Raw genomic sequence first — 13,012 nt, 5'->3', positions numbered from 1 at the left:
TGAGATTATTTGAAAAATAACGTGTCTTATATTAGTAATAACAGAAAAATGCCGCCGGCGTTACTAAATAGACTCGACAGGCGGCGCTTCCTTAGAAAACAATGGCTTTGATACCGAGTTGAGAATAATAATAATAATAATAATAGGAAAATTGAATAGACTTTACATGAGACTATATTAAGTAACAAACTAAATACAATCAATCAGGATCCATCAAGAGAAACATACAAAATCAGAATATCCTAAAATGTATCCAACATCTTAACAGAGCAACCAAATGCAAATCTACCAAGTTTTAACAAATAACCATAAGAATTAAGCACAAACTTGTTTGAGTTGGGGATATCCAGTTAACGGCCCCGTTGACTTGAACTCAAATTTCTGCTCCCCGTCAATTCTCTCTTCCAGAAAAATTATCTGGCTAAGGCTTTGTCCCCACCATGAAACAACGTACAGTATGTACCAGTTGGAGTCACTGCATATTCTCTTCGTACATTTTACGCTTGAGGACCACGAAGAATGTGATGGTTTCATGACTTTCTGGCTTCAGGAAAAAGGGAGATTTCGCCACTTTGAGCGAGTACCGGTGGAACAAGTCGTCGATGATCAGTTCATCGCCGAAATGATGGAGCAATAACCCCTCGAATGCAGCTCTTAAGCAGAGAGAGCGCGAATCCGGGGTGGAAAAAGCGGCGTGCATTTTGGGGTGGCTTAGGGTCTGAATCCTCTCGATGTCGAAGAATCTGTTTCGACCGATCACTTGTTTCAGCTCCTTCTCCGATGGGAAATACAATGGCAAGTTGAAGCTCTCTACTTTGGCATTGCTTAATATTCCCTGCGTCCACAAAATTCATTTTCAAAGTGATAATGACCCTGCTTAATTCTTGGAGCCAAATAGTTATTTTCGCCACAATGTCAATGTCTCAGCATTTGTCAAACGTCAAGTATAATCATTTAATAAACAGATTTCAAATGCACAGATCCAACAAATATTGACACCATCGAAATAAAAGTTAGATTTTTAATCTTGGGGTATATAGCGGAAAGAACCAACAATACGTCACACTCCTTGGAGATGTTATCTTTCACGGAAGTTACTGCATAATTTGTTGCATAGATCTCTGGACTTGTTATTGCAACTTTCAGAATTTTTCACTACAAAATGATGTACGAAACCGCAAGATTACTTATTTAAGGAGATCTTTTCTGAAATAAACTCTTGTGAATGTACTTTGTTGGAATAATTACGACATCCAGGTCAAACACTCTACTGCTAACCTAAGTAACCTTCATGAAATAAGTATCAGTAAAGCGAAGTTTATTAGCATCGCCAAATTTTGTTCATCGTCCTGAAATGCATAATTCAATCTCTCTAATCTTATTCTTGCGTGCAATCTCATGCATCAAATGTTAGCCCATGCATGCAATCACGTACCGTTTTGGCCATGTCCACAAGGCAAGAACCCAGCAGCTCCAATTCCGACCCTATGGTGGTCTGCGATTCATGAACCAAATCCGGCTCACCAGACATGACCATAAATATCAACCCTTCACTGACCATCTCCTCCGCTCTCGCGCTGAGAAACGCCTCCATGTCTCTCTCAAATTGAGCAGAGTAAGCCCCTACGACCCCCGCAGGGGAGCTTGCGTAGCAAATTCTGTCTCCGTTCCAAGCACAGGAAGACTTGTCCAATGTCTGCGGCGGAGCCTGGGATAGCCAGTGGAGCGCGCAGGACGAGAATGCTAAGTGTAGGGATGCGGTCGGGAGGAGACGGCCATGGAACGTCCCCGGGACCGCCATGGCATAGTACCGCCACTTCTCGGGGAGGTTGGCGAAAAGCATGCTGAAGTCATTGGTGGGGAGGTCGTTGAAGATGGCTTGGAACTCGAGGGCACGAAATTGAGGTTGTTCGATGGGATTGATGAGGTCTAAGAGGCATTGTATTATGGTTTCGATGGCTTGGACGGATGTGAGTCCTGTGGAGCAACCAAAGTCTGCTATTCTGATGACGGGGTTTGGAGAGGATGAAGAGAGGTGATTGAGATCAAGGGTTGTGGGTAAAGCTTCCTTGATCATAACCATGGCCGCTACCGCGATTCCTTTCTGCAAAATAGGCCAATATATGGTGATTACCTTCCATGCAAGACTCTTCCGAAACACATCCATACCAACCACCTGATGAAGTGATTGATCAATGGAGGTCCACCCTGTAATTAAGTAGTCACTGCTTGAGTACACTTTTTAAGGTTTGTCTTGCTTGATGAATCAAGTTTTGTCTTTGCGAGTGTTTGATGCAGCAGAAGCGGGTGATGATAAGAATATAGAAAAACCCTAGAATTCGCAAACACGGGTAGCAACTCAAGAACCAGCAAACTTGCGAAATGAGAGAAAAAATTCACCAATTAAAGGTCGGTAATTTCGTATAGTATTGATTGGAAGTGGATGTACGAAGAGAGGGCGAACGTGGAAAAGACGTTGAAGAAAAGGTGAGATAGGACAATACTAACACGGGATGATGAGATCAAGGGAATTACATGGTTGGTGAACCAAATTATGACAAAAATATTTAGGAAAATTTCAGTAAACCACATTATTGTAATAAAATATTCATCTTGTCTATTCCACTTATAGTTTAAGCGGTGGAAAATGATCTGGTGTGTTGTTCCGCAAAAAATAAATGATTTGAAAAACATTTTCTTAAAAAGTATGAGTTAAACAGCTTCGTCTGTCTTGTGGAAAATATTGGAAAATATATTCTTGAAAAATGATTGCTTGCATTTCTCAAAATAATTAGTCAAGAAAAAGTGTTTTCATTGTTAACAACAATTTTTGTTCATTCATTTTTACAAGCGATCTCATTTGAGAAAATATTTTTCAAATTATTGCTTTTTTTTTTCCCTGAAACAAACGGGAACATACTTGAAAGATATATCATCAAAGCTGTAATATGTAGGGATGCATGTAGAAGTGCTATGTCATTGAAACCAGTTATACAGGAGCGTTCCGTTCCAGTTCTTTAGTGTACGCAACATTTAAAACATGAGTTTGGGTTCTTTTCACTGCTAGTAGAAAGAAGAAGAGAGACGTCAAGCGTGCTGAAACTTTTTACGACATTCGATCTACGACGTGACGCTATAAAATTACATAAAGAGACACAACCAGAACAATCCACGGACATTATGTTTTATATTCATCTTAGATAGAAGATACCTGATAGGAAGAGTTCTGAGCGTAGCTATAAGGTCCGTTCCCTCCGTTCATGGCCACTGATTCAGAGATGCTAATCGTCCTGTCATCCTCCATTCTCTCTCTCTCTCTCTCTCTCTCTCTCTCTCTCTCTCTCTCTCTCTCTCTCGTGCAGAGATTAGGTCGCGCAATACATAGCATGAAGTCGTGCGACAAATGAATCATTAAGGTGCCGACAATGGGTTGGATTTGGCAGTTGAACATCCAAAGTCTTGGTGAAAACGTGAAACACGTGCATTAGATTTTATGAAGTTTATCGGAGAAGAGGTTACCAAGAAAACAATTATTTGTGTACTGTAATGCTAATTAACCTACCAAGTAAAGAGCAGGCTAGCCATGCGCAAAAGCACTTGCAACAATTTAGTTATTCTATAGGGCACGACCGGCTCTAATATTAATAACTTTGCAAATTTTTTCATATTTTCACGAATTTTTTATTATTATTTTCTTTTATTTCCTAACCCTAGGCTTGCAAAGTCCTCGAGCGATACTCGTCGATCACAGGCGAGAGGCTGCGACCCCCTCACCAACCAATAAACGAGGGTCACGAATCTAGTCTAGACCAAGCGAGTGCGTCGCGGCCCTCTCCAATGACTAGCAAAGATGCAGAGACCGGCTGCGACGTCCTCACCCAAACTGGGCTAGGTTTGCCGGCTCAGGGTAATAGAAAAAAGAAAACAAAAGAAAAGAAGAAATAAAGGAAAAGAAAAAAGCAAAAAGCAAAAAGCAAAAAAAAGTTGTTCACGTCAAAGATTTCCTCTATTAAGTTGTAGCTTGTTTCTTACTTAATTCACAATGATTAATTAAAGTGATAGATCAGATTATCTAAGTAAGCACAGGGAAACTTTGAGGAATATATTACAACATATGACAAGGATTTTATTGCTATTACATAGAAAAAAGCTAAAGTAATATACTTTGTAATATGTGTATATCTTGTAATATGAAGTACATGATGGGAGGAGTTCTTTGTGTAACTGTAAGGTCCATTGCCTCCATTCATGGCCACTACTTCAGCGATGCTCATCTCTCTCTCTCTCTCTCTCTCTCTCTCTCTCTCTCTCTCTCTCTCTCTCTCTCTCTCTCCACTCGCAGGTCAAGTCATGCAATATATTGTATCAAATCTTGGCCCAAGCAAGGTTAGGGAGATTGGCCGCAATCGAAGTTGTACCACTCACCCTAACCTATCCGACCACCGCTGCCGTCGTCCATCTTAGAGCCATCCGAAAAGGAGCTGCATGATCATAAGTAGGAATTCTACGTAGATATGAAGAATCCTCATAAAAGTACCATTGGATCGAGCTTCGATGACTTCATATTTAGTCAAAATTTTCGCTAAAAGAATCATTAATTTGTCGACACGATATTTTGAGTTTACATTGGGGCGGATTTGTGCATCAAAAGTCAGGGTAAGAACGTGAAATGTGTGTTAGATCTTATCACATTTAGCAAATGAGGTTACCAACTCAGAAATAAAGCTAAGGCAAGTCATGCACAAAAACTCTTAAAACCGCACTTTAGTGAACAAATGTATATCCAAAAGAAAGTCAGCTTTTCGTTCTTCATAACATTGTTTGATCTTTAAAGAACGACACCATGTAACGACGGATGATCCCCACTAATCTCGACCAAGTTTGACTATTGGCAAGAAAAACAACCAGGTTTGACTATTGACAATATCTTTCTCATGGAGGAATTAGGAGAAATGCAATACATTTCCAAAGTCCTTTGAGATCCCTTAGCCCAACATAGGTCTATAGCAGTTTTGGTCTTTAGCATTTTCGAAATGCTATAAAGACCTTTTTCATGTTTCGAATTTTTCCTTTGCTAAATTTTCGAAATTTCAAAAGTGCCCTCACCACCAACAACCTAATACGATGTGGGTGGCGACGCCAAATTTGACTGTCAGTAACTTAGGTCTAGTTTACCGACGAAGGGTTTGAGTTTTTTTTATTCAAACAAATGCTTATGGGCCTGCCCTTGGCCTAACAAATATTTTTCTCATGGAGAAATTTGGAGAAATGCCATACATTTCCAAAGTCCTTTGTTAGCCCTTAGCCCAACATTGGTCTATAGCAGTTTTGGTCTTTAGCATTTTCGAAATGCTAATACTTTTTTTTTTTTCAATTTTTGGCTCGCTAAATTTTTTAGATTACAAAAATACCCTACCACCAACAACCTCATGCGATTTTGGTGGCAACGCCAGATCTGACTGCCAGTAAATCAAATATGGTTGGCCGATGATGGGTTTCTCGAGTTGTTTTTTATTCAGACGAAAATAACAAAAGTCTTCTGCGACCGAGCTGCAGCCATCAAAGTACTCCCACCGTTCGACAGTGAAAGCATGGATATTACTAAAGTTGTAAAGGCTTATTCGGAATCCTAAAGCGCTCAAGGATAAGCAGAGACTTTCAAAGTCACTCTTGGAATCGTACTCTTCGAAACACATACTAACCACTAATCCTATTAGCGAAACTTCCAGGGTCGTGTTGGGCAAAGACAAAGTAATCGCCAATAACAAGATCATGAAAACCTGCTAAACAATCGCCTGTTGGGCGGTTTCCTCTGGACCTAGTTTTCCAAGACACGCTCCAAGACGATGAAACTGTCATTTATTCATAGTTATCCACGAAAAGGAAGAACTTGTGGTTGAAGAAGTTCACAGTCCACCTACAATTTTCTTTATCCCGTAAGCAACCTGCATTTTCCCCTCTCATGACCGAGTGAGTTAAACCACTCGTCATTATGATTGATATCGTAGCATTGAAGACAATGCCCAAAACTCAGGTTCTAACCGATAATAAGATCCCACTACCTAACTACATCGCATCTCATTCAGAAAACGAAATGAAACATATAGTCTCAATTAGCAAGGTTGACAAACCATATACGAGAGAGAGAGAGAGAGAGAGAGAGAGAGAGAGAGAGAGAGAGAGAGAGAAGACTTGATTAACAGATAAAGGTCTTTATTTAATTTCAAACTTTCTCCAACGTTCCCACATCTTACTTAAAGTCAAACTCGTCAACAAGCTTATCTCACTTCTTATCCTTGGAGCTCTCATGGAGTTCAGCAAAGTAACCCTGCGGGTTTTTCTCAAACTCTGCCCTCGAAATATGGGCCGCACCCCCGATTCATGGAGCAACCATTGTTCCACCGCTGCCGCCACCTCCTTTCGCGGCCCCACCACCACTGCCTGCACCTGTTGCTCCTCCTACGCCGCCACCACTGCACTTCTCGCCCCCTCCGCCGCCGCCCTTAGCGCCAGCGCTTCCTTGGCCGTCCATGCCTTCGACTTGGTATCGACTAGCTGGTTGTGATCTTCTGTGGAATCTGAAGAGACTGTGTGCGAATGAGTGAAGAGGCCAAGCGCATGAGCCGCTATTTATAGAGCCCCGGTTAGTAAATCTCGTGATTGTGATTTATTTGTTTGTTGGGTCATCCTCGACGATTCAACCGTCATAAAAGCTCGACGCATGCGTGCATGGAAGATAGGAACAAGAGGATTTACAGGAATAATTAACTACGCACGCATATTACCAAGTAATGAGAATCTGCTAACCAATATTAATTAAGCAATTATCTGTGGGGTTATCCGCAAGAATGCGAGACGACGTTCAAAATTACCGACCGTTTGTTCCCGTTTCATGCGTTACCTACTTGCTTAGCCAACACGGTTCCCTCGTGCGTGGATCCGCTGGAGTTAAGGTCTCTGAAAAAATACCTGGTTCATGCAGGACGAAAGAGGAAGGTCGACGAGAGAGAAATGTCAGGGAAGATGAACCGATGTCGTCGTCCATGAAGATGTGGGGGAGTTAGTGGATGGAGTTGGGGGGGAGGACAAGTTATAATTTAGAAGATGAGTTTGATTGGGACACTAGTCTTTTAATCCGTTTCATTCATAAAAGAATTGGTGCAAGAGCTCGTTCTAAAAGATATGCAACATCCCAAACTAATTTCAAGAATTGGTGTAATTGTAAGTACAAAGGAGACCATAAAATAAAAGTAAAATAAACTTCAAATAGTCCGGCAAACAAAGTGATGTAGAACATCCGGCATGTGATTTCTTAGAGAAGCGTGATCAGCAGAAATCAGGGCGATTCCGCCGCTAATTCACCGATTGGGTCGGGCGAGCTCGGATTGCGTTCAAATTTGGTCGGCTGAAGCGAAACGGCCTTCCGATCAATCCACACAGCTATGCTGTGATGTATGTCGTATTTTCGTGTTTCGGAATCGTTTAAATAGGTTTTTGGGCAATTTTTCTATTTTAGGAAACCTTGCGATATAGATAATCGCAATATTCAATTTGAATTCCGTTTTGATTTGATTAGATTTGATTAGTATTATCTCGCTTTATGTTATCCTAGTTCTCAAAGGAGTCCTATCTATATAAAGGACGTTTATTTTATGTAATCGACACGAATTATTCTATCAATTTCAGTATATTTCTTTGGAAAGCTTTTTCTGTTATCACTTCCACTGTGTCACAAAGTAGATGGCTAGTAATAATTCCCATAAAAATCTGAAACTAGGAAAGGAGATCATATAATTTTGGCCGCGGTTCAGTGTGTTTTCCCAGCTCGATCTTAGTTCGGATCAGTCCGAGTCAGCATCGTGAACCTGAAATCGAATCAAATTAGCTAGTTCCAAAAAGTTAAATGGGGGACAAATGGAACCAGACCAAACCGAACTGGACTCAGTTCCCACGTTGACCCTAGATCGATGTTCATCCCTACATACGCACATGCGCATGGCAAGGTAATGCTTAGTCTCATGGAGGCAACAAAGGATTCAAAAAAGCACATAGACTATATAGTCTTAGTCAATCTCTCCACAGAAAAATTAGCATCCTTATGATGTGACATTACACTTCTTAGGAAATTAGACAAATACCCGTCGCTCTAACGACAGTGCGGTGAAGTTTTTGCAATAAATATGTAAGCTGTACGTGTGAGTTGTGTTAGAGAAGTCTCACATGGAAGAATTGATATGGTGTTGAACAGTTAATATATCATAGTTGGTCCAGAATTGATGTAGTGTTAAGTAGTTAATATATCTCAATTGGTCCATGAATTATTGGTTTTGAGTGAAGGTAAGTCCAACTGAATATATTAACAGGCTCGAACTTGAGCTCCCTCTTGGCCATCTCCCCGGATAAAGGTATGACTTCTGCCTCGTGCTCCCAACAGAATATGTAGTTGTTATGCTGAAATCAGCTTAGCGATTTCATACTGAATTTGATCCTTCAACTCGAAACCAAATCGTGGTAGTGACGGGGTATATGGGGTGTGAATTGAAGTTCCATACATAAGGAAAACCCATTTTTTATGAGCCGAACCTAGGTCATCGAATGGAGTGTTCCTTTTCATTAGAAAATTGCTTTGTCGAAATTTCCAATCATTCGCCATGATGGACGGAGCGTCCTGGTTGCCACATCATCCTGGCATTCGACCTCAAGTAAAAAGAGATTCATCCTTTTTAGGTCCATGTTTTGATAATGGAAGGTACAATGTTTTGACAGCCGATACATGACACTTTAGAAGATGTTTTTACTTCCTTATTTAGAAAATTCAAAAAACATAGGAAGTGTATGGTAAGCCAACTTAGGCATGGATTTACAAAAACACTTTTTGTAAGCCGTCTTTGAACGGCCTCACGTTGGACTGAGTATTGAGGTCGGAGATAACTTGTTGGCCCGACCTAGCCTCTACAGAAGAACAAATTCCTGTAAAACGAATGTTCAAAGGATACTTGTTGAACAATTTGGCACCGAACGGTTTGTCAACTGTTTATTCAATTTTAACAAATCGATTTTACTAATCCATAAGGACATCGACTTTTTGCTCTTCTCAACCAGGTTTGACTATTACCGAACAACCTTTCTCATCCCATGATCAACGAATATTCAACTATTAAACTCTTTTTTTTTTTTTTTCCTTCTGGTAGGACGTAAGACCATGCCCAAAATAAAACGTTTAATTGCTCGTAGCAAGCTTCGATGCACACTATAACGCAAAGAGAGAGAGAGAGAGAGAGAGAGAGTCGTGATTAAGAGAGAAAGGTCTTTATTTAATTATAGTCAAACTTGGTTCGACACCCCTAGAACAAACTCCAGTCAACTGATCATCAAAAGCTCTCTCATTTGTTCCCCTTGGAGCTCTCATGGAGCCCAGAAAAGTAACCCTGTGGGTTACTCTCGAACGAATCCCTGGAGATATGCGCCGAACCACCAGATCCCGGGGCAATCATCATGCCTGCTCCGCTACTGCCGCCTCCTTTTGCAGCCCCGCCGCCACATCCTCCACCTCTTGCTCCTCCCCCGCTACCACTTCCTCCCTTTCCACCGCCACCTCCCCCGCCGCCCTTCCCGCCTCCGCCACTGCCTCCCTTGCCGCCCATGTTTCCTTCTGATGGGTGATGACTAGCTAGTTGGGATCTTCTGTGGAATCTGAAGAGAATGAGTGAAGAGACCAAGCGTATGAGCCGCTATTTATAGTGCCGCGGTTTGTAAAATTTCGGGATTGTGGTTGCTTTGTTTATTGGGTCATCCTCGACGATTTAACCGTCATAAAAGCTCTACGTAGGATTAGGAGGATATACTGGAACCAAAAAAAGGAAAACGAGGAGCAATTAACTACGTACGCATATTCCTGAGTCATGAGAATCTGCTAAAAAACATTAATTGAGCGATCATCTATGATGTTATCCGAGACTTTAAGAGGATCATTTAGAGCGAACTCTGTCGTTCAAACTTACCTGCCATTCGTTCCCTTTTCATGCGTGCCTACTTGATGATGGCGTCGTCCAAGAACAGATGCGGTGATGCAGAAGATGAGTCTTTTGATTCATTTCGTTCATAATCCAGCAGCTTCATAGAGCATGACGTTATTGCGGAAATATAGCATGCCTTATAGGTTGATTCGAAATAGAAGTTAAACATATTGTTTCACTTAATGATCAAGGAGATATGTACATAGTTTTAAAGCACGGCATGCGTTCGATCTTTCACACTATGTATGCACCGTAAAATAGCATGTTTTGAACGTGTATTTAGCTGGTAGCTTGTTTCTTACTTAATTCACAACGGTTAATTAGAGTGATAGGTAGGATTATCTAAGTAAGCGCAGGAAACTTCAAGGAGTTACAACATATGACAAGGATTTTATTGCTAGTATAAAGAGAAAAAGCTAAAGTGACATATCTTGTGAAATGGATACATTTTGGAATAGGAAGTACCGTGCAAGAGGCTTTCATCTTGCACGGCTCCTAAGTGATAAAAGAAAAAAGAACTCATCTTCTTTCTTTTTTGAATACCTTCCTCGCATATGTATAAGACCGAATCCATTCGATTTCTAAAAAAGTATTGCTAATACTTAACTTTTCAAGGCTCACCCACAAGAAAGGCCCCGATCCTACCAACCTACCTGGGCTCCAGGCCATGGAAACCGGTCACGATCACAACACAAGTTGACCACAATCTTAGCTATACCACTGACCCTATCCTACCACGCATAGGCGGCCGTCCGTCTTACAGTCACCTGAAAAGGAGGTACATGATCATAAATAGAAATTCTAGAGAGATAAACAAAATCCTCATAAAAGTTCCACTAGATCGAGAATCAATTATTTCGTATCTGGTGAAAATCTTGCCAAAAGAATGATTAGGTTGTCAAAGTAAGAACACGGAACGTGCATAAGATCTTGCAATATTTAGTAAATGAGATTTACCAACTCAGAAGTAAAGCTCAGCCTAGCCATGCACAAATATACTTAACAGCATTTTAGTAATCAAATACATATCCAAAAGACAGTCAGCTTTTTGCTCTTCATATCGTTGTGTCATGCTCTTGTCAGTTTGAACGACGAGGGGTCTAACTCACTAGTGCATGAGACGGGAAATGCAGGTGGCTTACGGGGATAAAGAAAATGTCGGTGGACTGTGACGGTTTCATCGTCTTCAAGCACGTCTTGATATACTACGTCTAGAGCAAACCACCCAAAAGGTGCTTGTTTAGGAGATTTTCATGGTCTTATCCTTGGCGATTACTTCGTCTTTGCCCAATAGGACGCGGGAAATTTGAACATTAGGATTAGTGTTTAGGATGTGTTTCAAAGAGAACGATTCCAAAAGTCTGTGCTCATCCTTGGGCGCTTTAGGACTGCGAATAACCCTTCACCATAACTTGATAGGACTCTCAAGGTTATATGGTACACGCTTTATGGCCATCACTATTAATTTGAGCAGTCATAAGTTTATCGTTTTAAAAATTTGACCATCACTATCGATATGAATAGTTATTGTTTGATAATCTGACCATCGATTAATTAGACTGGTGGCAAAAATGAGTTTGTGTTAGGAAAAGATTAAAAAAACAAACATTGAGGTGTAAATATGAAATGCCAACTTTGGAAGGGTTAAATTTACTTTCTTTGGGTTAAAGTTAGAAGGGATTAACCACATAAGCAAGGTTGATGAATCATATGAGAAAGAGAGAGATGTGATTAAAAGATAAAAGGTCTTTATTTGATTTCAAACTTTCTCCAACGATCCCACAACCTCACTTCAGTCAACTCATCAACAAGCTTATCATTTCTTATCCTTGGAGCTCTCATGGAGCTCAGCAAAGTAACCCTGCGGGTTTTTCTCAAACTCTGCCCTCGAAATATGGGCCGCACCCCCGCTTCCTGGCGCAACCATTGTTCCACCGCTGCTGCCGCCACCTCCTTTCGCTGCCCCACCACCACCACCTGCACCTGTTGCTCCTCCTACGACGCCACCACTGCACTTCTCGCCCCCTCCACCGCCGCCCTTCTTAGCGCCGTCCATGCCTTCGAGCGGGTATCAATTAAGCTTGGTTGTGATCTTCTGTGGAATCTGAAGAGAGACACTTTGCGAATGCGCGAAGAGGCCAAGCGCATGAGCCGCTATTTATAGAGCCCCGGTTAGTAAATTTCGTGATTGTGATTTCTTTGTTTGTTGGGTCATCCTCGAAGATTCAACCATCGTAAAAGCTGTACGCATGCGCGCATGGGAGATAGGGTTTAAGAGGATCTACCGGAACAAAGAAAATAAAACCAGGAGTAATTAACTACGTATGCATATTATCGAGTCATGAGAATCTGCTAAACAACAGTAATTGCGCAACCATCTGTGTGGTTATCCGCGAGAATTTAAGGGTGTCAAACGAGCTCGAAGAATGCGAGGTGACGTTCAAAATCGTCGTCCAAGAACAGTTGTGATGATGCAGAAGATGAATCTTTCGATTCATTTCCTTCATAATTCGGCAGCTTGATCGAACATGACAGTCATGTGAAAATATAACACGTCTTATATGTTGTTCACTTCGATGTATCTCGCTCTGTAATTACACATGGCCTCATTCATTCGAAGATAACTGGTTTTTCTTGTAACCAATGTGCTTGTTATCCAGATTTGGGGTGATATATCTGGCATCGAAAACTTGTCGGCTCGATCTTTATCCTCTATATATTGTATGTCGCTTTCTTGATTTGATTCTTCAATTTTTCCGCAATAGAATTTCGAAAGATCATTTATCCAACTAGCCACTTAATTCGCTCCTCTCGCGGAATGCTATTGAGGGCTGGAGATATGAGCAATTCATACTAACTTCCATCAGTTTCGCGGAAAATGAATGATGTAGAGAATATATATATTTTTAAAAACGGTAGCCTGTATCGCTTTAAATAATTACTCAATGAAAAATATTTTCATTATCAACAACAATTTATACCTAAATATTTTCGTG

General features: G+C 41.0%; 2 protein-coding genes across 2 annotated transcripts; both read right to left on the bottom strand.

Moving 5' to 3' along the window:
- On the bottom strand, positions 1-3,318 carry LOC115726206 (probable S-adenosylmethionine-dependent methyltransferase At5g37990). The gene is made up of 3 exons (XM_030655986.2): positions 3,212-3,318; positions 1,436-2,104; positions 1-835 (listed from the first exon to the last, which is right to left on the bottom strand). Exons 1-3 carry the CDS (start codon positions 3,302-3,304, stop codon positions 473-475), a joined length of 1,125 nt encoding a protein of 374 aa, XP_030511846.2. The 5' UTR covers positions 3,305-3,318; the 3' UTR covers positions 1-472.
- Positions 3,319-9,383: 6,065 nt separating this feature from the next.
- Positions 9,384-12,210, bottom strand: LOC115756045 (probable H/ACA ribonucleoprotein complex subunit 1). Its single transcript, XM_048280755.1, has 4 exons — positions 11,853-12,210; positions 10,752-10,783; positions 10,034-10,113; positions 9,384-9,693 (listed from the first exon to the last, which is right to left on the bottom strand). Exons 1-4 carry the CDS (start codon positions 12,070-12,072, stop codon positions 9,384-9,386), a joined length of 642 nt encoding a protein of 213 aa, XP_048136712.1. The 5' UTR covers positions 12,073-12,210.
- Between the last annotated feature and the right edge of the window lie 802 nt (positions 12,211-13,012).

This window comes from Rhodamnia argentea, chromosome 6, assembly GCF_020921035.1.
Source record: "Rhodamnia argentea isolate NSW1041297 chromosome 6, ASM2092103v1, whole genome shotgun sequence".
NCBI lineage: Eukaryota > Viridiplantae > Streptophyta > Magnoliopsida > Myrtales > Myrtaceae > Rhodamnia > Rhodamnia argentea.
This window is presented reverse-complemented; position numbering and strand designations above follow the sequence as displayed.